General features: G+C 41.6%; 1 protein-coding gene across 1 annotated transcript in view; it reads right to left on the bottom strand.

Annotated features, from left to right (window-relative positions):
• Positions 1-27993, bottom strand: part of SPMIP2 (sperm microtubule inner protein 2) — a 131068-nt gene that overhangs the window by 56565 nt on the left and 46510 nt on the right. The window contains exons 2-3 of the mRNA XM_068989606.1: positions 23838-24070; positions 4972-5030 (exon numbers count right to left, since the gene is read on the bottom strand). Of these exons, the coding sequence (XP_068845707.1) occupies positions 4972-5030; positions 23838-24070 (292 nt within the window). The remainder of the gene's footprint in view (positions 1-4971; positions 5031-23837; positions 24071-27993) is intronic.

Here is a 27993-nt window from a genome sequence, read left to right as displayed (position 1 = left end):
TCATTACATCTGAAAACAACTACCATAAAACACATCCTGATTTCAAGAAAGTTAAATTTTCAAAGTATGCAAGGAAATCCTGTCATTGTCCTTGACTGAACTTTTGGTCTCAAAATCAGAGCAGTCTCTTGGCTCTATTACGTCAGCCGACAAAAACTCTTCAATGCTGCTTATATGCCCTCAATTTATTCTTCTCTTCCTCCAATGCTTTTTCTGAGACCATTGATAACTTCCAAATATTTGTCTGTTATTGTTTTCTTGGATTTCAATTTCTTTGTATAAACCCTCATCTTTGAGTTCTTTCTTGCCTTTTACAGCCTCCCGTTGTCCTCAGGTCCCTGCCTCTGAGGCTCTTTCCTTCTTCCATGATGCTCACTCACGTTTTCCTAGGTGTGGGTGCCCCCAGGCTCATCCCTTTCTTCTTTCAGTCCTCACAAATCATCCTCAGCCCTGAATGATCATCAGAATCGCTTGAAGAGCCTTCTGAAAAGATTCAAGCCCAGATCCCAACCCAGATCTGTGGAATCAGTCAACTTGGACTAAGATAGTAGCTCTGTAACCCGTGTTTGTGTACCTTACTTAGCATCTGAAGTTCAATTTCTTCTCCTGTAAAATTAAGATAATGCTAAAAGCTCTTTCATCCAATCTCTGAATACATTCTTACTCCCTGTTGTCACAGCAAACATCATCTCTTCTTCTCCTCATTTATTTAAAGCCTGCGTTCCTTCAAAAGCTGAGCTCAAATCCTTTCCTTCTAACAATGCTCATCATCACAACTGATTTTGGATTGTTTACAGAGCTCACTGAAAACTCAAGAGCGACTTGTTGAAATGAAATTGTTTCCTGGCTGAGCTTCCTACAACTATCTTGTCACTTTTCAATTTTTTTCTCCATGCAGCACTTTAATATTCCAGAGTGATTTTTTTCACATTGTTCCCTATTTTAAATCTTTCAATGAATTCTCTTTTTTAAAATGTATTTATTCATTTATTTTTATTTTTTTGGTTGAGCTAGGTCTATGTTGCTGCACACAGGCTTTCTCTGGTTGAGGTGAGCGGGGGCTACTCTCTAGTTGCCAATGCATGGGCTTCTCATTGTGACGCCTTTGCTTATTCAGAGCACAGGCTTGAGGCACATGGGCTACAGTAATTGCTGCCTACTAGAGACAAGGCCTAGTAGGTTCATGTGCTTAGTTGCTCACATCATGTGGAATCTTCCCAGACTGGGGATTGAACCTGTGTCCCCTGCACTGGCAGGTGGATTCCCATCCACTGTATCACCAGGGAAGTCCTCACTGACTTCTCTTAGTTCTTAGGCTTGTTCAGCACCATGGCTGCAGAGTCTAGCAGTGCTTTGAATACAGGAGATGCTGGATTTATTGAGTGAATGCAGTTGACTGACAACATAACATGCAAACAGCTGGGGAGGCTAAACACAAACCTTGCCCAGGAAAGAGATGGCTCTTGGCACAGCTGAGAGGATGCAATCAGGTGGGTACACCTGGACCTGGTAAAGTCATCCTTTTTCAGAGCCTCTGCCAAGCCTGAGAGTGAGGCCAGAAGGTTTTTAAGCAGCAGTTGTGCTTAGTGTCACAAAAGTGCAGAAACACTGACCTCCAAAAATCTAAGGAGAACAAAGACATTATTGAATCTGCACTCCTGTAAGAGCAATGCTGACTGATCTCTTTTCCCTTAGAAATCTGAATTATATGTTCCAATAGATGACAAGCATAGGTTTTGCTCTTTTCCTGTAACTGAACATACCTTGTACTAGATATGTTTCATTTAGGTTACCAGCTGCCTTAAGAGAGTGTCAATTCAAGCCATTGTGTGACTTTAATAGGATTACATTGATTAACTAACATGATGCATTATGATGGTTTCTAGGCCAACAGCATGAAATGAGGGGCTTTTAACCAAAAAAGTTGTATTTTTGTTCTTTCATTGAAAACAACCATTTATATAGTTAAAGGCCCCACTCTGCAACATCCAGCTGCAGTTCTTAACAGGCTGGTTCCCTTTTCCTGCTCTGTGCATCTCACTTGCCCTGCCCCATTCCTCCCCTTAATGAAATCCCTTACTGTTAACAGTGGAAGTGAGAAATAGATTCAAGGGATTAGATCTGACAGACAGAGTGCCTGAAGAAGTACGGACAGAGGTTTGTGATACTGTACAGGAGGCAGGGATCAAGATCATCCCCAAGAAAAAGAAATGCAAAAAGGCAAAATGATTCTCTGAGGAGGCTTTACAAATAGCTGTGAAAAGAAGAGAAGCAAACGGCAAAGGAAAAAGGGAAAGATACACCCATTTGAATACAGAGTTCCAAAGAATAGCAAGGAGAGACAAGAAAGCCTTCCTCAGTGATCAGTGCAAAGAAATAGATGAAAAGAATAGAATGGAAAAGACTAGAGATGTCTTCAAGAAAATCAGAGATACAAAGGGAACTTTTCATGCAAAGATGGGCTCGATAAAGGACAGAAATTGTATGGACCTAACAGAACCAGAAAATATTAAGAAGAGGTGGCAAGAATACACAGAAGATCTACACAAAAAAGATCTTTACAACCCAGATAATCATGATGGTGTGACCATTCACCTAGAGCCAGACATCCTGGAATGTGAAGTCAAGTGGGCTTAGAAAGCATCACTATGAACAAAGCTAGTGGAGGTGATGGAATTCCAGTTGAGCTATTTCAAATCCTAAAAGATGATCTTGTGAAAATGCTGCACTTAATATACCAGCAAATTTGGAAAACTCAACAGTGGCCACAGGACTGGAAAAGGTCAGTTTTCATTCCAATCCCAAAGAAAGGCAATGCCAAAGAATGTTCAAACTACTGCACAATTGCACTCATCTCACATGCTAGCAAAGTAATGGTCAAAATTCTCTGAGTGAGGCTTCAACAGTACATGAACTGTGAACTTCCAGATGTTCAAGCTCAATTTAAAAAAGTCAGAGGAACCAGAGATCAAATTGCCAACATCCACTGGATCATTGAAAAAGCAAGAGAATTTCAGAAAAACATCTATTTCTGCTTTCTTGACTATGCCAAAGCCTTTGACTGTGTGGATCACAATGAACTGGAAAATTCTTAGAGTGGAAGTACCAGACCACCTGACCTGCCTCTTGAGAAACCTATATGCAGGTCAGGAAGCAACAGTTAGAACTGGACATGGAACAATAGACTGGTTCCAAATAGGAAAAGGAGTACGTCAAGACTGTATATTGTCACCCTGCTTATTTAACTTCTATGCAGAGTACATCATGAGAAATGCTGCGCTGGAAGAAGCACAAGCTGGAATCAAGATTGCTGGGAGAAATATCAATAACCTCAGATATGCAGATGACAATACCCTTATGGCAGAAAGCGAAGAGGAACTAAAGAGCCTCTTGATGAAAGTGAAAGAGGAGAGTAGAAAAGTTGGCTTAAAGCTCAACATTCAGAAAGCTAAGATCATGGCATCTGGCAAATAGATGGGGAAACAGTGGAAACAGTGACAGACTATATTTTGGGGAGCTCCAAAATCACTGCAAATGGTGACTGCAGCCATGAAATTAAAAGATGCTTGCTCCTTGGAAGAAAAGCTATGACCAACCTAGACAGCATATTAAAAAGCAGAGACATAACTTTGTCAACAAAGGTCCATCTAGTCAAGGCTATGGTTTTTCCAGTAGTCATGTGTGGATGTGAGAGTTGACTATAAAGAAAGCTGAACGCTGAAGAATTGATGCTTTTGAACTGTGGTGTTGGAGAAGACCCTTGAGAGTCCCTTGGACTGCAAGGAGATCCAACCAGTCCATCCTAAAGGAAATCAGTCATTAATATTCATTGGAAGGACTGATGTTGTCCAATACTTTGGCCACCTGATGCGAAGAACTGACTCATTTGAAAAGACCCTGATGCTGGGAGGGATTGGGGGCAAGAGGAGAAGGGGACAACAGAGGATGAGATGGTTGGATGGCATCACCAACTCAATGGACATGAGTTTGAGTAAACTCTGGGAGTTGGTGATGGACAGGGAGGCCCGGCATGCTGCAGTCCACGGAGTCACAAACAGTCGAACACGACTGAGCAACAGAACTGACCAAGTAGATAGTGAAGATTTTCTGTGCTTATTAGGAGCAAAAATTCACAAATGTACAAATAAACCTATAAGACATAAAATAATTAAGAAAAATTAACTCTGTTATTGGGTGAAGTAAGTCAGAAAGAGAAAAGCAAATATCGTATATTAACGCATATATGTGGAATCTAGAAAAGTAGTATAGATTATCTTATTTGCAAAGCAGAAATAGAGGCATGGACTTAAAGAATAAATATATGGACATCAAAGGGGGAAGGGGTGAATGGAAAGAATTTGGAAATTGGAGTTGAAATATATACACCACTATGCTGAAGTGACTTAGCATACATACCTGTAGGTACAAAGGAAATCAATCCTGAATATTCATTGGAAGGACTGATGCTGAAGCTCAAGCTTCAGTACTTGGCCACCTGATGTGAGGAGCTGACTCATTGGAAAAGACCCTGATGCTGGGAAAGACGGAAGGCAGGAGAAGAAGGGGATGACAGAGGACGAGATGGTTGGATGGCATTACCCATTCAATGGACATTAGTCTCAGCAAGCTCCAGGAGATGGTGAAGGACAGGGAAGCCTGGTGTGCTGAAGTCTATGGCGTCACAAAGAGTCGAACACGACTGAGTAAATGAAGAACAATGCAGGTATGAAATAGATAATGAGGTAATGAGAACCTATTGTATTGCACAGGGACCTCTACTCAATTTTCTGTAGTGACCTAAATGGGAAGGAAATCCAAAAAAGAGGGGATATAGGTAAACTTATAGCTGGTTCACTTTGCTGTACAGCAGAAACTAACCCAACATTGTAAAGCAACTTACTTCAATACAAAGAATTAACTCTGGTACTAATTTAGGAGGAAAGATTAATTAATTGATGTAAATATACTTACCATGGGCACTGGTATCTGTGGCTTAGTTTGTCAATAGCAGCTTGACTGAGCTCTCCATACTGTAAAAAGAAGAAAATCAATGTCCCCTGATTCCAAGGTCACTTGGCATGAACATGTCTGAGAGTCTGGTTTCCTAGTAAAAGAGGAGGTCAGGTGGAGCAATTAAACAAGAAACGCTCAATTCATTTGAGGAAAGATGGGCTTTTGATTCTTGAACTGAGAAGAAAAGATACAAGAAGTAAAATAAATCTGACCCTCTGTGCTTTCCCTGCCCTCTCTATAAAAGGACAGGTGTTGGGTGTGCAGAAGAGTGTCATCTGCAATCTCTAAACATCTCATGATTCTGTATCTACAGGAGCAGGCACTCAAAACCAGGACTTACTATTTATTTTTTGTTTTTCATAGTGGGACCTTCTTGGTTACCAATCTTAAATATTTGTATTGTGTACATATCCATCCCAATTCCCTAACAATCCTTTCCCCCCAGCAACTATAACATGACATCATTTAGACTCAGCTTAGCTTTTTTCACATCACCTTACCCTCATGTGAAAAGATGCTCAACAGCAGTAATTATTAGAGAAATGAAAATCCAAACTACAGTGAGGTATCACCTCACACTGGTCAGAATTGTCATCACCAAAAAGTCTACAAATAGTAAATGCTGCAGAAGATGTAGAAAAAAGGTATCTTCCTACACTGTTGTTTGGAATGTGAAGAGGTGCAGCCGCTATGGAAAACAGTACGGAGGTTCCTTAAAAACCTAAACATACAACTACCATATGATCCAGCAATCTGACTCCTGGGCAGATACCTGAAGAAAATGATAATTTGAAAAGATATGTGCACTCCAATGTTCATTACAGCATAATTTACCATAGACAAGTTATCAGTTCAGTTCAGTCACTCAGTCGTGTCCGACTCTTTGCAACCCCATGAATCACAGCACGCCAGGCCTCCCTGTCCATCACCAACTCCCGGAGTTCACTCAAACTCACATCCATCGAGTGAATGATGCCATCCAGCCATCTCATCCTCTGTCGTCCCCTTCTCCTCCTGCCCCCAATGCTTCCCAGCATCAGAGTCTTTTCCAATGAGTCAACCCTTTGCATGAGATGGCCAAAGTACTGGAGTTTCAGCTTTAGCATCATTCCTTCCAAAAAACACCCAGGACTGATCTTCAGAATGGACTGGTTGGATCTCCTTGCAGTCCAAGGGACTCTCAAGAGTCTTCTCCAACACCACAGTTCAAAAGCATCAATTCTTCAGTGCTCAGCCTTCTTCACAGTCCAACTCTCACATCCATACATGACCACTGGAAAAACCATAGCCTTGACTAGATGGACCTCTGATGGCAAAGTAATGTCTCTGCTTTTCAATATGCTATCTAGGTTGGTCATAGCTTTCCTTCCAAGGAGTAAGCGTCTTTTAATTTCATGGCTGCAGTCACCATCTGCAGTGATTTTGGAGCCCCAAAAATAAAGTCTGTCACTGTTTCCACTGTTTCCCCACCTATTTGCCATGAAGTGATGGGACCAGATGCCATGATCTTCATTTTCTGAATGTTGAGGTTGAGCTTTAAGCCAACTTTTTCACTTTCCTCTTCCACTTTCATCAAGAGGCTTTTTAGTTCCTCTTCACTTTCTGCCATAAAGGTGGTGTCATCTGCATATCTGAGGTTACTGATATTTTTCTCAGCAATCTTGATTCCAGCTTGTGCTTTATCCAGCCCAGCATTTCTCATGATGTACTCTGCATATAAGTTAAATAAGCAGGGTGACAATATACAGCCTTGACATACTCCTTTTCCTATTTGGAACCAGTCTGTTGTTCCATGTCCAATTCTAACTGTTGCTTCCTGACCTGCATATAGGTTTCTCAAGAGGCAGGTCAGGTGCTCTGGTATTCCCATCTCTTTCAGAATTTTCCAGTTCATTGTGATCCACACAGTCAAAGGCTTTGGCATAGTCAATAAAGCAGAAATAGATGTTTTTTTGGAACTCTCTTGCTTTTTCGATGATCCAGCGGATGTTGGCAATTTGATCTCTGGTTCCTCTGCCTTTTCTAAAACCACCTTGAACATCTGAAAGTTCACAGTTCACATATTTCTGAAACCTGGCTTGGAGAATTTTGAGCATTACTTTACTAGCGTGTGAGATGAGTGCAATTGTGCGGTAGTTTGAGCATTCTTTGGCTTTGCCTTTCTTTAGGATTGGAATGAAAACTGATCTTTTCCAGTCCTGCGGCCACTGCTGAGTTTTCCCAGTTTGCTGGCATATTGAGTGCAGCACTTTCACAGCATCATCTTTCAGGACTGGAAATAGCTCAACTGGAATTCCATCACCTCCACTAGCTTTGTTCATAGTGATGCTTTCTAAGGCCCACTAGACTTCATATTCCAGGATGTCTGACTCTAGGTGAGTGATCACACCATTGTGATTATCTGGGTCATGAAGATCTTTCTTGTATAGTTCTTCTGTGTATTCTTGCCACCTCTTAATATCTTCTGTTTCTGTTAGGTCCATCATAATGTTAATCTTAGTTAAATCACCAGGTACTCTTTTTTATCTCCCCTGTTTTCTTCCCTTTTCCTCAAGCTTTGGTTTATAATGCCTTTTCTGATCAAGGGTTGTGTTGGGAAAGCAGATCTATTTAAGTCATTTCTTAGTGATGAGGATCTGAAAACTTGATCACTTCTAGATGTTTAATGTCCATGTGTAAAATAATAAACAAAGGAAGAGACAAAATAAACAAGATTGAAATGCAAGATTGAAATGAAAAGTGATCATCTGTGTTTAGGACTTCCCTGGTGGCTCAGTGATAAAGAATCCTCTTGTCAATGCAGGAGATGTGGGTTTGATACCAGGTTGGAAACATGCCCTGGAGAAGGAAATGGCAACCCACTCCAGTATTGTTGCCTGGAAAATCCCATGGACAGAGGAGCCTGGCAAGCTACAGTTCATGGGACTGCAAAGAGTCAGACATGACTACTTAGCGACTAAATAACAACAATCTCTCTATAATAGTAAAATTTTTGTTTTTCAACTGATTTCTTTTTTAACTTTTATTTTATATTGAGGTATAGCCAATTAACAATGTTGTGATAGCTTCAGGTGGACAGCAAAGGGACTCAGCCATAAGTACACGTATATCCATTCTCACCCAAACTCCTGAGTCTCAACTGACTCCTGACACCTATTCCCTCAATATCAATCTTATCAACTGACTTACAAATAATTTTATTATCAATTTATGGGCAAATTTCCCAGGACTGGGATAATCTTTGATCTTTGTTCTCATTTTTAATAACCCAAAGTTTCACTGGTTTAATCTGGAAAGATTTTCCTTAGAAACACACAATGCATTCATTAGCCTCTAACCCTACCCCATTTCTCCTATAGTTATCAGCACATAATGTCATAGAAATTTACCTGAAATAAGCTGACCCTTCTCTGTTTTGATTAATGAGACTCATCATGATTTATTTGGACAGTTGTGCTCACTTTGTTATTAAATCTAATGAAATTCAGAATCAAAAAAATCCCCCCCCTTTTTTTTACTGGTCAGTTATTCATAAAAGTGAAGCAAAGACTGATTCAAAAACGAATTCAGCACCTTCATAGAAACAGATAACAACTGAGTAGTGTATGTTCTATGCTAAAGAGATTAGTAAGAATCTTTGCAGTTATTTTGCATGCTTTCAACTAGCAAAAATAATTATTACTTGAAATTGGATATTCCCTATTAAGCAATCTTTAAATAAGTCTAGGTATTAAGGAAAAAGAAATATCTGCTAATTACATTTAGATACTGTGAATTAGGCACAATTTCTCAAATGAGCTATTAAATTTAAGTGAAATTAATTACAGACATTGGGGTCCATTCTAGTTAATAATGAAAATCACTGCTTAATATTTTTACTTTTAATCACAAACCACCTCTCCTCTAGAAGTGACATAACTGAGGAATCCTCTTACTTTCTTGCCAGGCTTAACTCAGGATGTTTTTCCTAATATAGCCAATTGTGACTTTTCTTACTAGAAAGGACCATTGCCCATCTCGGTAACTAGGAGGACTTTCTCTTCAGTAGGATGAGTACAATGGCCATGCATTTCTGGAACAGCGTAAGCACTAGGGTTTCTCTTGCCATCCTCCTCCTTGGTAACATGGAACGCTTACACCCAACAGTGGAGTGGAAAATCCCCTAAGCCTACCTTTTCTTATGCTAATGTAATTTTTTTCTTCACTTGCCTCCATTTGCAAAATATTACGGTTAACCCCTTAGCTGCTTTTCTTCCCACAGCCAGGGAGAAGCATTCTCATTGTTGGTGCCTGGTCACCAAATTACATAATGCTGCCTATTCTCAACTGGAACTATTGAAGGGAGAAAGGGGGCACCAAGCCTTTGTGTGGATAGAGCATTTGAAGCATTCATTTTACATTCAGAGCAGGAGTAGAAACAAAGCAGATCTCCCTGAAAAATGTCGGTGTTTAAGGCATGGGGTCTGTGATGCATTTTTCTTACTAAAAAGCAAAAAGTGAACAACAGTGCAGATGCCCATACTTCATTTTATGCCAAAGGATATGGAGGCTTGCGCTGAGGACCAATATGAATTATATCCTGATTGCCCCTTTTTTTATTGCACTGTTTTTAAATAACTTGAATTAGTTTATCAAATTTTAACAAACAGACTAAACCTTAAGTTTCCTGTGTTCCTTGACTCTGACCATAGTATGTGTTTTCTGTAGAGGATCCAAATAATGAGAAACATATTCCATTACGTTTCTAAAGTGTTTATCATGATATAATTTTAAAATTCATGCCGGTAAGAAAACATACTATAGTGAGGCATTAATAATACTAGATCCCACTTCTTTAGACTTATTATACCAGGAACTATGCTAAGTGGTCTGCACATTTATCTCACTTAATCCATTTGACAATACTCTAAGATTACAATAATATGATATAACATTATTTTCCCTGTGGAAGACAGAATTCTAAAGACCTCCAAGATGCTCATTCCCTTATATATACACCTTCTTCCAGATATTCAGCCAAATACTAACCTAGGTACTGCTGTGAAGGGGTTTTTAAGGTGTAATTAAGATTCCAAATCAACTGACTTTAAGAAAGGAAGTCTTTCCTCAGTGGCCCTAACTTCATCATTCAAGCTCTTTAAAGGACCTGGGCACCTCTGGGTAAAAGGGATTTGAAATGTGAGAGGGATTTGGACATGAGGGAGAGTGTCTGTTGCTGTCTTTAAAGATAGAGGGGACCACCGACAAAGGGATGTGGGCAGCGTCTTGATGTTGAGACTGTTCCCTGCAGCTGCAGAGAAATAGGACCTCAGTCCTCTAGCCACAAGGAACTGAGATCTGCCACAAACACATGCACTTGGAAGAGCCCCCAAACCTCAGATTTGATCATTGTCACAACTGACACTTTGAAATTCAGCCTAGTGACTTCTGAGCAGAGAATCAAGCCTAGACTTCCCTGGACTTCTAATCTACTTCTGATCTATGATTTGCTTCTGTGAGCAAATAAATGGTGTTGCTTTAAGATGTTCTTGTTTACTGCAACATGCCAGGCTTCCTTGTCCTTTATTATCTCCTGGAGTTTGCTCAAATTCATGTCCATTGAATCAGTGATGCCATCCAACCATATCATCCTCTACCATCCTCTTCTCCCCCTGCCCTCAGTCTTTCCCAGCATGAGTCAGCTCTTCACATCAGGTGGCCAAAGTACTGGAGCTTCAGCTTCTAATTTAGTGGCAATAGATTACACTCAACAGAAAACTAATGCCATGCTCATTTTATCAATGGGAAAGCTGAAACGTAAAGAATAGTGGGCAGATTAGCATGTAAATAGGGGAAATATAAAAAATTCTTCAACTGGCTCTTTTTCCATATTCAGTTTTTCATTAAGACCACACAGATAGATTTGTCTTGAAAAGCATTATAAATGCCAACTGCCTTATTTATCCTCAGAAAGAAGGCATATTTCTGTTGTTTTTTTCTGTACTTCTCCAGGGAGATTAGTGTTTTCCTTATCCACGTGATAATTCAAGATACATGAGCACTTCTAGCAACACTAGAACTTATTCTGTTGGGAATTGTTAGGATTTGTGATGAGTAACCAATCATTCTGCAACCAGTCTTTTATCCATAGTTGGCGGATGGTCCCTACCAGGGTCTGAAATATGAGTGGACTCAAATATTCAAGCTACAGGAAAGCTACACAGGAGGTTCCTAAGTCTCTGCTTGTGCCCAGGCCACAGTTCCTGAAATATAATTAAGTGTCTGGTTGGTGACTGCTCTCACCCTCAGAGTTTTCTAATGTGTTGGCACTGCTGTTAATTCAAAGGTTAGGAAGTGTGTTCCTCCCAAGTTAATTGTCCAATTAGCTTTACAGTACAGAATTGCACTAGGGGTGGTAACACAGGCATTGTGAACATAACAGTATAACTAAGTTTCAGCAAAGGAAAAAAATAAAATAAAAGCTAAGTAGTCCTTGAATCACTATTGAATAACCTAGGAGGAGAATAATTCTCCAGCTCACGCACACTTAAAAGCTCATTCCACAGCCCCCGTCCCCCACCTCCCTTCTTCAACTTGGTTTGTTATCAAAGACTCTGCATGAAAAAAGAAAGAGATTTCAGTCTCCATTTCCCATCATTTTTTTATGATCTTCTAAGCCATGCTAAGTACCAGGAGGATGGCTGTGGATGCTGTCAATAGAAAGTCAAGTAAGACAGATCTCACACCTCAAGTTGCTTATAGCCATTTGAGATGTGGCTGGCACTGTGCCCACCAATAGTCACACGAAAAACTTCAACAATGACGACAACACAGAGAAACTTCCTACGAATTCCTCCCCAACTGCAAGAGCCTGTATGGGCCCCAAAGCGCTTATTTTCAGTGCCATTTTCTTTGTGTCCAGAGACAGTGGGACCACATACCAGGGGCCTCTCTATTGAATGGGTTGTTTTCAATTTGCTCAATAAAGATTTCTTGAGTCCTGGGAAGAGAATAGCTAGCTCCAGATTGCTGTGCATTCTAGGCACTTTTGTCAACACAGCTGACATACTTCAGAAGTGTTACATATGAATAATAGGGAAAACTATAATCCTAAATTTATAACGATATTAGAATTTCTTCCAAACATCTCAAAAAGCCAGGATAAATGCCAGATTCAGAAAACATATGTCCTGGTATTTTAGCCACCTGTGCCTGGGATGTTAGATAAAGCCCAAGTTTCTGAATTCTTGACAGTATATTTAAAGAAGTCTGATTGTGGAGTTAAATGTCAGGTTTACTAGAACCCATTCTAATTTATACATTTTTCTTAGCTTTGTATCTTGTTAGCATCATCAAATAATATTTGTTGAAAACCTATGGAGTATGCTTAATACTAATTTCAAGAAGTGCAATATTTTTTAAAAGGTTATATTTTTATTGAAAAGCATACTCAACATGTATGTTAAGCCCTACAGAAGGTGGTAACCACCATGGCACATTTTTAGCCTTCCTTAATTAGAAATAAAATCATTCACTAGACTCTAAATTACTTTGAGTTTATTTCCTTCCTTCCCCCCCTTCTTCTCTTTCTCTCCATCCTTTCTTTTGTTTTCACATTTCCATATCCTAACAAAAGATGTGAGGATCAGGATGTCTGTTTTGTTCCAATTCACCAAAAATCATCCATAAAGTCACAGCCAGGAGGAAGCCCACACTGACTGGGAAGCCAGTTACCTGGGGTTGGGGCGCCTGGTGATACGTGGACAGGCAGTGCCCAGGTACCAACCTTTTGTCCACAGAACCGCTTTGGACGCAGCACAGAGAGTGCATGTCAGTGATACCTATCTCGCTTTTTGTTTTCATGATCTGTTCCAGGAAGGAAGCATTGAACTTAAAATTTATTTTCTGGGAGTTCAGGTACAATTGATTCCTTCAATCTACTTGAGGAATCCTATAGAAAGCCATGACTTCCCTGGTGGCTCAATGGCAAAGAATCTGCCTGCAATGCAGGAGACACAGGTTTGATTCCTGGGTCAGGAAGATCGCCTGGAGGAGGACACGGCAACCCAATCCAGTATTCTTGCCTGAGAAATCCCACAGACAGGCGAGCCTGGTGGGCTACAATCCATGGGGTTGCAAAGAGTCAGACACGACTTAGCAACTAAACAACAGCAACAATAGAAAGCCATGTTTTATGAAATGGGGAAATATTAACACCTGTGTATTAGGGCTATAGCAACCCACTCCAATACTCTTGCCTGGAAAATCCCATGGACGGAGGAGCCTGGTAGGCTGCAGTCCATGGGGTCGCACAGAGTCGGACATGACTGAAGTGACTTAGCAGCAGCATTAGGAAGTTAATGTTAATATGGGGCTAACCAAAAAGTTAGTTCAGATTTTTCCATAATATCATGTGGAAAACCCAAATGAACTTTCTGGCCAATCCAATATACTATTTTCCCAAAAAATGGAGGGCTATTTGGGCTTTGTAGCCAAGGCTTCTCCTTGCTCACAGATGGTCACTATGAGGCCTTCCCAAGCTAGTGGCTTCCTGTGGTATCAAGAAAGCCACTACTTTACGCAGCACTTAAGGATGAAAGGTGCTGATGTAATTATTTTTATATTAAATAACAAACTGTTAGGACTCAAATAACTTGTGAGAACTAAACACACACACCCATCTGGGAAAGGAACAGCAGCCATTCCAAGGCACACCTAATTTTAGAAAAGCTATTTTCTATTTTGCTTTTATAACTTGGTTGAAAAAGGAAGCTTTGTTATCTTTTAAAAGTCTTCTGTGTTGCTAACAACATGAGTGTGAGATCTTAGGAATTTTAATGAGACTGTGATTCACCTAAATGAACCCAAACATAAATGAGAAATTTGTGGTGAAAAACACCCAGAAATTCTGAAATATGTGTGTCTGTGTGAGTCTACATACTGATCAACTCCATACCAACAATACTTCTCTATTTTAGGTTAATTTGAAAAATTTCCAGGACACTGTTGTGTGAAGGTGGGATTTGGAAGAATGCACAGGGTGCGGCTGGAAGGAAGTTTGGGAGGAATCTCATTTCTCTTTTTTCCCAAATTGCCAGAGATAATATTTGATGATGTGTTTTAAAACACTGTAAAGAACTTAATACATAGAAGCTTGAAGATAATAAAATTAAAAATATAGTTACCATTTTAACCTGCAGTCCCACTTCTGGGCATATATCTGGAGAGCACCACAATTTGAAAAGATACGGGGACCCCAGTGTTCATTGCAGCACTATTTGCAAAGTCAAGACATGGAAGCAACCTAAACGTCCATCAACTGAGGAATGGATAAAGAAGTTGTGGTACATATATATGTGATGGAATATTATTCATCCATTCAAAAGGATCAAATAATACCATTTGCAGCAACATGGATGGACCTAGAGATTATCATACTGAGTGAAGTCAGACATAGAAAGACAAATATCATATCATATCATTTACACAACAAGGAATTACTGTACAGCACAGGGACCTATACTCAATATTTTGTATTAACATACAATGAAAAAGAATTTGGGAAAATAGATATACGTACGTATGTATGTATGTATACATACAGTGATTCAGTATGTATAACTGAATGACTGCTGTACACCTCAAACTAACACACTATTATAAATCTACTCTACTCCAATAAAAAATTTTTCAAGATTTAATAAAGGAACAAACAATACAGAAAATAACTATTACTGAGCTCTTTCTATTTTATCAAATAAGTGGGTTATATCTACTACTGATGACTCATTTTTGTATTATGAATGAAGCATCTTGTGTGCAAATGATGCAGAATGGAGTACCAGTAGACACTTGAGGCCCCATGAAGAAAGGAGAGGTGCTTATGAGACAAAAGAGCTGGGACTGACCTGGCGCTGCATGGAAAAGTGCTCGCCCAGCTAGGTGCCTCCCACTGTGGCTCCAGCCCCATGTTCTGACTTCATTTCCCCTCTCACATGCTGGACTCCCACTAAGTCCCTGAACCCACAGCCTAGGCTGGGATCCTGGTTTCATCATTGACCCCCTGTACAGCTTCAGCAAGGGGCCTCAGCTGTCAAGACCTCCATTCCTTCCTCTGTAAGGGAAAAGAATCCTAGTACCTTCCTCAAATAGTAAATAGTCAAGAGGAGCTTGTTTTTTAAAAATCTGTTTTACTGGAGTACAGTTTATTTACAATGTTGTGTTAGTTTCTGCTACAAAGCAAAGTGATTCAATTATATATATATATATACACATATATATACATATATATACAATTATATATATATATATACATGTTCACGTATACATGTTCCATGATACATGTTCATATTCTTTTGGTTTTATTCTTATGGCTTATGATAGAATATTGAATATAGTTTCCTGTGCTATACAGTAAGTTCTTGTTGATCATCTATTTTATATGTAGTTCAGTTCAGGTCAGTTCAGTTGCTCAGTCGTGTCTGACTCTTTGAGACCCCATGAATTGCATCACACCAGGCCTCACTGTCCGTCACCAACTCCTGGAGTTCACCCAAACTCATGTCCATCAAGTGGGTGATGCCATCCAGCTATCTCATCCTCTGTCGTCCCCTTCTCCCCCTGCCCCAAATTCCTCCCAGCATCAGAGTCTTTCCAATGAGTCAACTCTTTGCATCAGTTGGCCAAAGTATTGGAGTTTCAGCTTCAGCATCAGTCCTTCCAATGAACACCTAGGACTGATCTCCTTTAGAATGGACTGGTTGGAACTCCTTTCAGTCCAAGGGACTTTCAAGAGTCTTCTCCAACACCACACTTCAAAAGCATCAATTCTTCAGCACTCAGCTTTCTTCACAGTCCAACTCTCACATCCATACATGACCACTGGAAAAACCACAGCCTTGACTAGATGGACCTTTGTTGGCAAAGTAATGTCTCTGCTTTTAAATATGCTGTGTAGGTTGGTCATAACTTTCCTTCCAAGGAGTAAGTGTCTTTTAATTTCATGGCTGCAATCACCATCTGCAGTGATTTTGGAGCCCCCCAAAATAAAGTCTGACACTGTTTCCACTGTTTCCCCATCTATTTGCCATGAAGTGATGGGACCAGATGCCATGATCTTAGTTTTCTGAATGTTGAGCTTTAAGCCAATTTTTTCACTCTCCTCTTTCACTTTCATCAAGAGGCTTTTTAGTTCCTCTTCACTTTCTGCCATAAGGGTGGTGTCATCTGCATATCTGAGATTACTGATATTTCTCCCGACAATCTTGATTCCAGCTTGTGCTTCTTCCAGCCCAGCGTTTCTCATGATGTACTCTGCATATAAGTTAAATAAGCAGGGTGACAATATACAGCTTTGATGTACTCCTTTTCCTATTTGGAACCAGTCTGTTGTTCCATGTCCAGTTCTAACTGCTGCTTCCTGATCTGCATACAGGTTTCCCAAGAGGCAGGTCAGGTGGTCTGGTATTCCCATCTCTCTCAGAATTTTCCACAGTTTATTGTGATCCACACAGTCAAAGGCTTTGGCATAGTCAAGAAAGCAGAAATAGATGTTTTTCTGGAACTCTCTTGCTTTTTCGATGATCCAGCGGATGTTGGCAATTTGATCTCTGGTGTCTCTGCCTTTTCTAAAACCACCTTGAACATCTGGAAGTTCACAGTTCACGTATTGCTGAAGCCTGGCTTGGAGAATTTTGAGCGTTACTTTACTAGCGTGTGAGATGAGTGTAATTGTGCCGTAGTTTGAGCATTCTTGTGTCTTTATTAATCCCAAACTCCTAACTTTATCCCTCCCTCCATCCCCTCTCCCTTTGGTGACCATAAATTTGCTTTCTGTGTCTATGAGTCTGTTTCTGTTTCATAAGTAAGTCAATTCCTGTCATACTTTAGATTCCACTGTTTTTTTTTTTTATTAATGGATCTGATCAGCCAAATTATATGTGCTGTTTATACAAAAATATGGAGACTGGGACTTCCCTGGTAGTCCAGTGGTTAAGAATCCACATTCCAATTGCAGGTTCAATTCCTTGTTGGGGAACTAAGATCCCGCATGCCTCAGTACAACTAAATCCATGCAGTATAACCAGAGAATCGATACCATATGATGAATTTCTTTCTCCATCCCGCTTATTCACTCAGTCTGACCATCTCTAGGCCCTTCCATGTTATTGCAAGCAGCACTACTTCGCCCCTTTTCATGGCTGAGCAATAATCTGTTGTAGGTATGTGCCACATCTTCTTTATCCAGCCATCTGTTCAACATTTCCATTCTTTCCATGTCCTGGCTATTGTAAGCAGTCCCGCAATGAACACTGGGGTGCAGGGATCTGTGTGAATTATGTTTTTGTCGGGATGTATGCACAGGAGTGGGATTGCTGAGTCTGTTTTCAGTTTTTTGAGGAAACTCCATACTGTTCTCTACAGTGGGTACAACAACTTACCTCCCCACAAAAACAGCTCTTTTGTGTTTACTTTCTCTAAATAAATTCATGGCAAGAAAAATGTTTCATGAAGAAACCAACCTGGGATCAATTTATTGAACAGCTATCAAGAAGTCTGTTCCCATGTCCATCAAACTCAGAGAAGCCCTCTGTATTCACTCAGGAATTTGGGTCAAACAGGAGGCAGAAATTTCAAAACCTCAAAAAAAATGTCCTTTTTATTATATCACACTGTATCCCATATAGATATATTACTGATGCATCCCCATGGTTCTCTTTCTTACCTTCTACACATCATTCAAGGTGTGACACTGTGTGATATATTGGCTGTAATATCTGTTATGACTAGTTGATAAACTATGGTCATTGGGATTATACCTGAGAAGAGTCCGTCCTCAAGTCCAGTATCACATTCTTTCTGTGGGAAAGCCAAGTGTCTTAAATTATCTAGCCATGAGGTCAGATGCAGGAGCAGAAAAGGGACACGACAAGACCTGGATTAATGAAAGCCCACGGGTGGGACACATGCCCACCTATGAACCACTTAGAGAAGCTCCTCAGTTTGAAACCAAAGATTTCAATAGTCTCCATATATTTTAAAAATGTTTATGTATTTACTTGTTTATTTATTTATTTTTGGCTGCTTTGGGTCTCTGTTGTGGTGCATAGGCTTCTCTCTAGTTGTGCTGCAAGGGTTTAGTTGCACCGAGGCAGGTGGAATCTTAGTTCCCCAACCAGGGACTGAACCTGCATCTCCTGGAACTAGACCACCAGGGAAGTCCTGGTCTCCATATATCGTTGTATAAACAACACATATAGTTTGGCAGAGACCAGATTCATTAAAAAAACAAAAATGTACTGCTCTTAAGTCTATGAAAATAACAAAAGCAGTGATCTTCACTGGCTTATTACACATGTATCATCATTGCATTGTGGCCCCCCACCAGAGTAAGAAATAGCTAAACACATGAAGACCCAGAAAAGAGACCTGATGTTGTGATTTTTACTAACCTCTGAAAATGTGGGGAAATATTTCAGGTGTCACTCAACCTGGAAGTTATCTTTCTACCCAAATCCAGATGACCTACAATCCCTTTCCAGTGCCTCCAAAGAGGAGAGACCATGACCGGGCAGGAAGCAGCTGCCCCAGGCATGTCACCAAGTCTACTGCAGGTGCCCGAGCTTTCTTAGCAGCCGGTCTTACAAGAACCTGGAGCAGTGAATTAGGAAGAGCAGCTGTTCAGGCTATAAAAACCCACTAGATGAAAGTTTGTGATTAAAATCCAGGTTCTGAGCTATTGCAGCGGGAGCCACTGAAGAGTCTCTGCAATCAGAAACAAAGTACCACCTTGGTGGGACTCGTATAGATGCCGACGTTGGGGGTGGGGTCGAAGACCACCTAGGACAGGTAGCCAGAGAGGGAACAGGGCATGGATGGAGACGCTGCCCTGTGTTACATCGCGTGAAGGAATGGTCCAGCTCCTAGGCGAGGAGACTTGAATTCCCGGCACAGGCACTCACATTTTGCTTGTGATTAGGGACTCATTTCTAGGCATAGCGGATGAGTGTGTGTGTATCAGCTCAAATGTCAATTTCTTCTCATTGCTTGGAAGAGGCTGCCTGGGGACTTGCGAGGATAAGGAGTCCACATCTGGGGCTGTCCTGGATATAGAGGAAGGGGGGAATGGAGCCAGGCCCTGGGTGTGGGGTTGGCCAGGGGGGTTAGGGGGAATGAACAAACTTGGTAACAAATCCTGGGCCTTAACTGGTAGGTAAATCGTACGTGGATCTTGACCTGTGCTGCTGCTGCTGAGTCACTTCAGTCGTGTCCGACTCTGTGCGACCCCATAGACGGCAGCCCACCAGGCTCCGCCGTCCCTGGGATTCTCCAGGCAAGAACACTGGAGTGGGTTGCCATTTCCTTCTCCAGTGCAGGAAAGTGAACAGTGAAAGTGAAGTTGCTCAGTCATGCCCAACTCTTCATGACACCATGGACTGCAGCCCACCAGGCTCCTCCGTCCATGGGCTTCTCCAGGCAAGAGCACAGTATGTACAGTCATTCTCAGTGCATCCTTTTGTTCTTATGATAAAGTTTTAAGTCCAAGGAATTCTTTAACCCTGGTGGTCCAGTGGTTAAGACTCCATGCTTCCAGTGCAGGGGGTATGGGTTCAATCCCTTATCAGGGAAATAGATCCCACATGCCACAGAGTACAACCCCCCCCCAAAAAAAAATCAAACTTAAGACAGATACATCTTTGAAAATATTTACTGTCAAATGCTGGGGCACAGCTGACAAGCCGTCACAGCCTGTGCCAAACAAGGCCAGCTTCCACGTGAGCCCTAGGTGGGGAGAGCTCTGTCTGGTTCACATGCAGTCCCACCAGGTTATGAGAACCACACAACCAAGCAGGGCTGAGAATTAGAACCATCTGTGATATTCCATCCAAAGAAACTGAATAAATCCCTTCCTGGAAGGTTAAGTTGTGGCTGACATGGGTCTTGGATTCACAGCCCCAGACACTCAAGACAGAGACAACTCGAGGGCTGTGTACAAAACTGGGCATCACCTGAGAAAAGCCACAACGCCACCCAAGTTCTGGACTCTCTGCAAATCGGCTGCCTTGCTCTTGGTGCATTCTCTTCTCACTAGTGATCTCTTTTGATATTGAACCAAGTTTCTGATCTTCATCTTCATTGCCTGAGTGGAACAGGGTGCAGTTTAGGAGCCTGAGCCCTTTTTCTGTGTCACTGGCACTGGCTGACATTAAATACAAAACCACAGTCCTAACTACTGACATCGGGGTGTTAACCTCTTGCTGGGCACTGTGCTGAGTATGTTCCTTGTGTCCTTTATAACTCACAACACAACAAGAATGATACCTAGAGAGTCTTTTTTTATGCAGAAGAAAAGTTGAGGTTTTTATTGTAATTACATGGAAATTATTTTTATCAATCTGATAAATTTGATATAGAATCTTTATGATTCAGTCTTTATGATATTGAATCTTTCAATTCACAAACACAATATATCTCTCCACTTGTTTACATCCTGTTTTAATAGTTTTATCATTTTTCTCCATGTAAAGAACACCTTTCTTTTTATTGATGTATAGTTGATTTACAAGGTTGTACCAGAACATCTTTTTTTTAAGATCTATTCCTACATACTTAATATTTGCTGATGATATTGTAAGTAGTACCCTGTTTTGCTGCATTTTCTGTTTGTTTCTGGTATATAAAAATAAAATTGATTTTTACACCTGGATTTTGTGTCCTGTTGACTACCAAATTCGCTTATATTTTGAGGTATTCTAGGTAGACAAACATATTAGCAAATTATGATAGTTTTACTTCTTCTATTTCAATCTTTCACATTTTATATTTTTTTTCCTTACTGCTATGGTTAAGACCTCCAGAACAAAGCTAAATGAAAAAAAATCAGGATTTGCGGCATCCATGCTCTTGATGAAAGTGAAAGTGGTGAGGGAAAAAGTTGGCTTAAATCTCAACATTCAGAAAACGAAGATCACGGCATCTGGTCCCATCACTTCATGGGAAATAGATGGGGAAACAGTGGAAACAGTGTCAGACTCTATTTTGGGAGGCTCCAAAATCACTGCAGATGGTGACTGCAGCCATGAAATTAAAAGATGCTTACTCCCTGGAAGAAAAGTTATGACCAACCTACACAGCATATTCAAAAGCAGAGACATTACTTTGCTGACTAAGGTCTGTCTAGTCAAGGCTATGATTTTTCCTGTGGTCATGTATGGATGTGAGAGTTGGACTGTGAAGAAGGCTGAGCGCTGAAGAATTGATGCTTTTGAACTGTGGTGTTGGGGAAGACTCCTGAGAGTCCCTTGGACTGCAGGGAGATCCAACCAGTCCATTCTGAAGGAGATCAGCCCTGGGATTTCTTGGGAGGGAATGATGCTGAAGCTGAAACTCCAGTACTTTGGTCACTCATGCGAAGAGTTGACTCATTGGGAAAGACTCTGATGCTGGGAGGGATTGGAAGCAGGAGGAGAAGGGGACGACAGAGGATAAGATGGCTGGATGGCATCACTGACTCGATGAACGTGAGTCTGAGTGAACTCCAGGAGTTGGTGATGGACAGGGAGGCCTGGCGTGCTGCGATTCATGGGGTCGCAAAGAGTCGGACACGACTGAGCGACCGAACTGACCTGAACTGTCTTGTTCCTGGTCTTAAAGAGAAATGCTTTCACTGTTTTATCAAGTATCACTATTGTAATCGCCTTTTTTGTAGATAATCTATATCAGATTAGGAAATTCCCTTTTATTCCTAACTTAAGCTAAAAGTGTTTTCATTTTTTGGGTTTAGTATGTAAGTCCGAGAAGGTGATGGCACCCCACTCCAGTACTCTTGCCTGGAAAGTCCCATGGACGGAGGAGCCTGGTAGGCTGCAGTCCATGGGGGCGTGAAGAATTGGACACAACTGAGCAACTTCACTTTCACCTTTCACTTTCATGCATTGGAGAAGGAAATGGCAACCCACTCCAGTGTTCTTCCCTGGAGAATCCCAGGGACAGGGGAGCCTGGTGGGCTGCCGTCTATGGGGTCGCACAGAGTTGGACACGACTGAAGCGACTTAGCAGCAGCAGTAGCAGGAAAACATTATTTTGGGAAGTTAAGAAGCATTCCAGACCTAGAGCCTGGCTGTATGGCAGACACTTTGCCCAGCAGTTGGCATATATTTCTTCATGACAGCCCAGTAAGGCAAACGCTTAGGTCCATGATGAAGAGACACAGCGCTTTTGAGGAACTGGCCCAAGATCTCTCACAGCTAGGAGGTGGCAGGGGTGGGATAGGAATTCAAGTGGTCTCAGGAAGTGAACACCTAAACATCACATGGAGCAGAGGAGGCTCAGAGACCCAGGGAGGTGAACTCAGAGCCCAGGGTCACAGAGCTGAACCTGACCAGAGGCAGGAGTGGAACCCACGCTGTCTGACCCCAAAGCCTGAGCTCCCAGCTGCTCTTGGGTACTGCTGAAGGTTGGTCCAGAAAAAGGCTTTAACTTTGTTAACCATTCTGTATAATACTGTGAGCTTCCCAGGTGGCTCAGTGGTAAAGAATCTGCCTGCCAAAGCAGAAGATGCAGGTTTGATCCCTGGATTGGGAAGATCCCCTGGAAGAGGAAATGGCAACCCAATCCAGTATTCTTGCCCCGATAATTCTATGCACAGAGAAGCCTGGAGGGCCACAGCTCATGGGGTCTCAGAGCCAGATGACTGAGCAAGCATGCACATGAGTTTGCACTAACTGCCTCAGGAATTAAGGCAATTGATACATATTCAATTTGTTGCTGCGTCATTGATACATATTCAATTTCCAGGCAAAGGCCTGGCAGGGAAAAAGTCTGACTCCTCAGATTTTGCTTCTAAAATCACCTGTGCTCTCTCCTGTTTCAGAGGAGACTGGCTGTGCTCACGCCTAAGGCAGGCTTTCTCAGAGCCCTCCCGCTACCTGCCCTGGATGGTCTGACTTAGAGGCACGATCCGCACAGTGGGTTTTGAATCTCTGGGGCTGGTTTCTAGGTTTGTGGATGACGTCCGGCACAGACTGCTGCTTTACCACCACCCACTCACCGAGCCACTCAAGAGCGGAGGAATGCGTGTGAATGTCACCGCATAGGGGAATCTGGATGCGTGCCAAAGCCAAGTGCAAATGCTTTTGCATTGCCTCCCGCTTCCTTCTCTTCACACCCCTCCTCTCATGTATTCAAGGGACTTAAAGAGGGTGATGGCAGCCAAGTACTTTTATCCACACAGTCATTTTTATGCACAAACTCCAATCCCTTTGCTTCTCAAGGACAAGTCCAGGACACAACGTTTCCTATGGAAGCAAACTCAGAAAGCATTTAAATCAGAAAACTGTAGGGAGGGCAAGTGAAAGCTGTTATCATTTACTGTATTGATGGTGAAACAGAAGCCCTACAAATATAATGATTTTTTTCCAATTCCTAGATCAATACATTTGATGTGAAAAAGTTTGATGTGAAGAAGTCTTGGAGACATATTTAATATTATGGATACCAAACAGCTATCACTCAGAGATTTTTTGTTTTTGTTTTTTGATGGTTCCTGGTGTTTATTTGAAAGCAAGTCTTTTTTTGAAAATCTGACATACAGATTTTTCAGTACATGATGGAGCATTTTGCTAGTAACAGTCCTTATGACATTATACCCAAGGCTAGAAATCACAGTGAGGTACTTAAAACTTTTTCTCTTTACTTGATTTTGACTGTATTGTTATCTGCTTCAATTAATTTTAATAATAAATTAGTTGTAAAATTAGTCTGGAAAAAATAAACTGACTATTCATTGGGAGAAAAAAAAAAAAGCAAACAATGTTTGAGGAGGAGCATAAATTTAAGAGCAATACCTTGATGTGAAAGCCAGTCTGAAGCCTTGTTTTGTTGATAAAATCATACTCTGGTATTCCCCAGCCAATTTCACCAACATACTCAGGTTTATATTTAGCTGGCAAGCTTCTGTTCGAGGCAGGCCTCCATAAATATCTGAGATCTCCAGTTTTCTCTAATGCAGGATGCTTTTCTCCTATATAGGCAGTGTGCTGAGCAACTTGAGGGAGGTGATCTTTTACATAATCTGGGCCTTAAAACAGAAAGAGAGAAAAAACCTGAAAACCTCCGCACTTCATTCTGAGATGCTTTGGTTATTCTAAACGGTGGAGATAATGCTAGCTAATGATTTTGTGCATTCACTAATGACTGTGTGCACTCACTATGTTCTAGGTGCTGCCGTAAGCTTTTTAGATATGTTAATTCAGTTGCTCCTTATAATAACCAAATAAAGTACGGGGTATTATTTTTCCCAGTTTATAGATGGGGAAAACAAGGCCCAGAAAGATTAGTTATTTGTCCAGAGTCACAGCTAACAAGCCCTTCACTCCTTGACAGGCTGTCTCACAGATTGAGCTCTTAATCACCCCACTACACGGCTTTCTTTATAACCAATTTAATACAAACATGTTCTTTTTTAAATATTTTTATTTTATTGAAATATAGTTGATTCACTACATTGTGAATTTTTTCTACACAGCATGACCTTGTCGTTTATCCATCCTATACATAAAGTAGTTTGTCTGCTAATCCCAAACCCTCAGTCCATCCTTCCCTGCTCCAAGTCCAGCCTGGCAACAACAGGTCTGTTCTCTAAGTCTGTGAGCTTGTTTCTGTTTCATAGATGATGTCATTTGTATCATTTTTGACTCCACATATAAGCCATTACATATAATATTTGTCATTCTCTGACTCACTTCACTTAGGATGATAATCTCTAGGTCCACCCATGCTATTGCAAATGGCATTATTTCATTTTTTGTGGCCGAGTAATATTTCATTGTCTGTATGACCACATCTTCTCTCTCCATTCGTCTGTTGATGGGCATTAGGCTGCTTCCATGTCTTGGCTGTTGTGAATAGCTGGCACATTCTATACACTAAAACTTCTCACTTATACCACATTTGCAGGATGTTGGTCTTTAAACATTGGAATATTTTATCTAGAGAGATAAAATCCTGAAATGAGGATTAGAAAATTTCCCAAATGTATTAGAAGCCATGGGAAGATGGAGAAAATTGTCAGATTAAGAGGCCCAAAGGCAGGGGCATTAAATAAATATTGGTATTTTAAAAGAAAGACAATGAACAAAAAGGAATCAATGAATTGTGGAAGTAGGCAAAACAAGCAAAAATAAGAGGAGATCTGGGAAAAGATCGCTTACATACAATTGGTGTTGAAAGTTGATGATGTAAATGTGTAAAGTGAAGCCAAGAAGGGTCTAGTTAGAACAGACAATGAACTGCGCCCCAGGAAGGGTCTCAGAAGACCCAGAAGCAAAGTGGCTGAAGCACTGTCTGGGCAGATTGGAGAGAAAAAAGGAGCATCAGTCCTCTTACTGAGGGGAAGCCCAGACTTTGGAGACAGAGGTTTTGCTATGGTCTTGGTGTCACTTGGTGCCTTCTGGCCCCAGGGCCCCTCTGGTTTTGTCTTGGGTCATTGAGCTCAAGGTTTTCAGAGTACAAGTAGTTGGGAGTTTGACTAAGTGCTCTGATGGAGAGGTCAGTAACAAATCTGTTCCTAGAAAAATCCTCCAACCTTTCCAAGGAAACTGAAAATGAGAGAAGTGGGACTTCCCTAGGGGTACATAAGAATCTGCCTGCCAACGCAGGGGACGTGGGTTTGATCCCTGGTCCAGGAAGATCCCTCATAACATTGAACAACTAAGCCAGTACATCACAACTACTGAGCCCATAAACTGCAGCAAGAGAAACCACTGCAATGAGCGTCCCCACTCACCACAACTAGAGAAAGCCCATGCTCAGCAATGAAGACCCAGTGCAGTCAAAAATAAATCAAAATAAATACCTTGATGCTGGGAAAGATTGAAGGTGGGAGGAGAAGGGGATGACAGCAGATGAGATGGGTGGATGGCATCACTGATACAATGGACATGAGTTTGAGTAGGCTCCGGGAGGTGGTGATGGACAGGGAAGCCTGGCATGCTGCAATCCATGGGGTTGCAAAGAGTCAGACACAACTGAGCGACTGAACTGAACTGAGCTAAAATAATTTAAAAAATTTTTAAAAAGAAAACATGAGAAATAGCTCTCCAGACACAAGACCCGGGCAGATGATTCCCCAGCTTCCTAATCACCGTGCTCCCTGGGATGCCTGTGTGTTGACTGGCTCGTTTCCTGTGATGAATCCTTTATGACTGCAGGTTCTCACTCAGGCAAAAGGACTCTGTATAGAGTGGCCTGAGCATGAAAAACTGTTTTCTCTCCCAAGTTAACCAGTGCTGAGGGCTCACTTACAAAGCTCCTGCCATAAGCACATATTTGCAATCTCCTCCAAACAGGATGAAATTGTGACTGTTTTAGTCTTGCTGAAATTTCAGGGTATGCTTAGGCTGGTGTTTTCCCAAGTGTGAAAGTGAAAGTGTTAGTTACTCAGTAGTGTCTGACCATTTGTGACCTCATGGACTGTAGCCTACCAGGCTCCTTTGTCCCTGGGATTTCTCAGGCAAGAACACTGGAATGGATTGGAATGTCCTTCTCCAGGGGATCTTCTGGACCCAGAGATCGAACCCGGCTCTCCTGCATTGTAAGCAGATTCTTTATCATCTGAGCCACTAGGGTAGACCAGTGTTTTCTCAAACGTTCCCCTAATGCTGCTCCCATGAGTGATATGATAATGCCTGGGTGGGGGCAGGGGTGCTCCACCATCAGGTACATTTGGGACAATGTCCATTTGCCTTTGAGAAATTCCCAGCCTACAAAAAGCATTTTAAAAGTTCTGAGAAATCCTGCACTAAATGAACCTGTTTGCAATTATGTAACCCAGCTTTTACCAAACTGATTTAAACGTGTATCTTATTTTCCACTGGGTCACCTGTACACGTCCTGCAGATACCAGCAGAGTTGGGGAGATAATGATCCTCTTTGTAATGTTTCAGTTGCTGAAATTTTGTCGTCCCCTCATGCCACTGCCAATGTGAGAGCAGATGTCTGTAGTTCCTCCTCCTCACTCAGTGGACCGCAATACATTTTTTAAAAGAACACTTTCTTGACAGCTGAGTCTAAACCCTTCTTTTTAGACAGAATCGTGGAAAGTGCAATCAAGCTTCTCTTTGGCTTTTCAGTCAAGCCACTGGACTTTCCTGACCGCCATCCCCCCACCATCTCCTGTGTGCTTTGGAAATAGCGTGATACAGTGTGCGTGGTACAGGAACTTCTGGGACAATTCTCCCAGGCTGGGAAGCTGACACAGGCACCCACCTTCACAGCAGAGCCAGCTGGTACAACCATCCTCAATGAGCCAGATTCACAGCCGTCCCCTGGAGCCAGCCCAGTACTCACATAACCAAAAGATCTACCGTCACTGCTCAGCCAGCAATGCAGACATGAGGTTACCCTGATGGGCAGCTCCATAGGTGTCTGGCTTTGTGTGATTCATTATTCTGATCCTCATCCTCCAGAGCCAAGACTGTCTGCTGGATCCAGTTCCCTGCCTAAAAGCAAAACTCCCAATCCCTGTCCAATCCACAGTCTCTCTATTTTTCCTTTAACAACTAAGATGTCTGTTCGACCACTGTTGCTATGTCCCTTGGGGAGTTCCTATTTGTTTATCATCCTATGGGAAGCTTTTTTGGATCATTCATTCTCCCCCCAAAACTCCACCCCTCATTTGCCAATCATGAAGCTGTCAGCTCCTGGGTTAATAAAATCGTCATGTGCCCATCTGTTTTGGAGGTCTCGTTCACACCTGAAGATCAACTCCAGTGGATGGCCAGCAGCTGTAATGTTTGAACAGAGCTGCCCAGCACTGACCCTCTGCCCAGAGGCTCACATCATGATGTGGGACGGAGATGTACTTCCTTTCACACCTGGGCCAACTTCATGGGTTCTCATTTCTTCATCTTCCTGCCCTGGAGAAACTATGATCTCAAGGGCAGAGGGTAGCTCCTTTCTCCACTGTATATGCCCAACATGACCTGCTCATTAGTGTCTGAA

The sequence above is a fragment of the Capricornis sumatraensis genome, chromosome 17, assembly GCF_032405125.1.
Source record: "Capricornis sumatraensis isolate serow.1 chromosome 17, serow.2, whole genome shotgun sequence".
Lineage (NCBI taxonomy): Eukaryota > Metazoa > Chordata > Mammalia > Artiodactyla > Bovidae > Capricornis > Capricornis sumatraensis.
The sequence above is the reverse complement of the archived record's forward strand: the minus strand, read 5'-3'. Positions and strand labels throughout refer to the sequence as shown.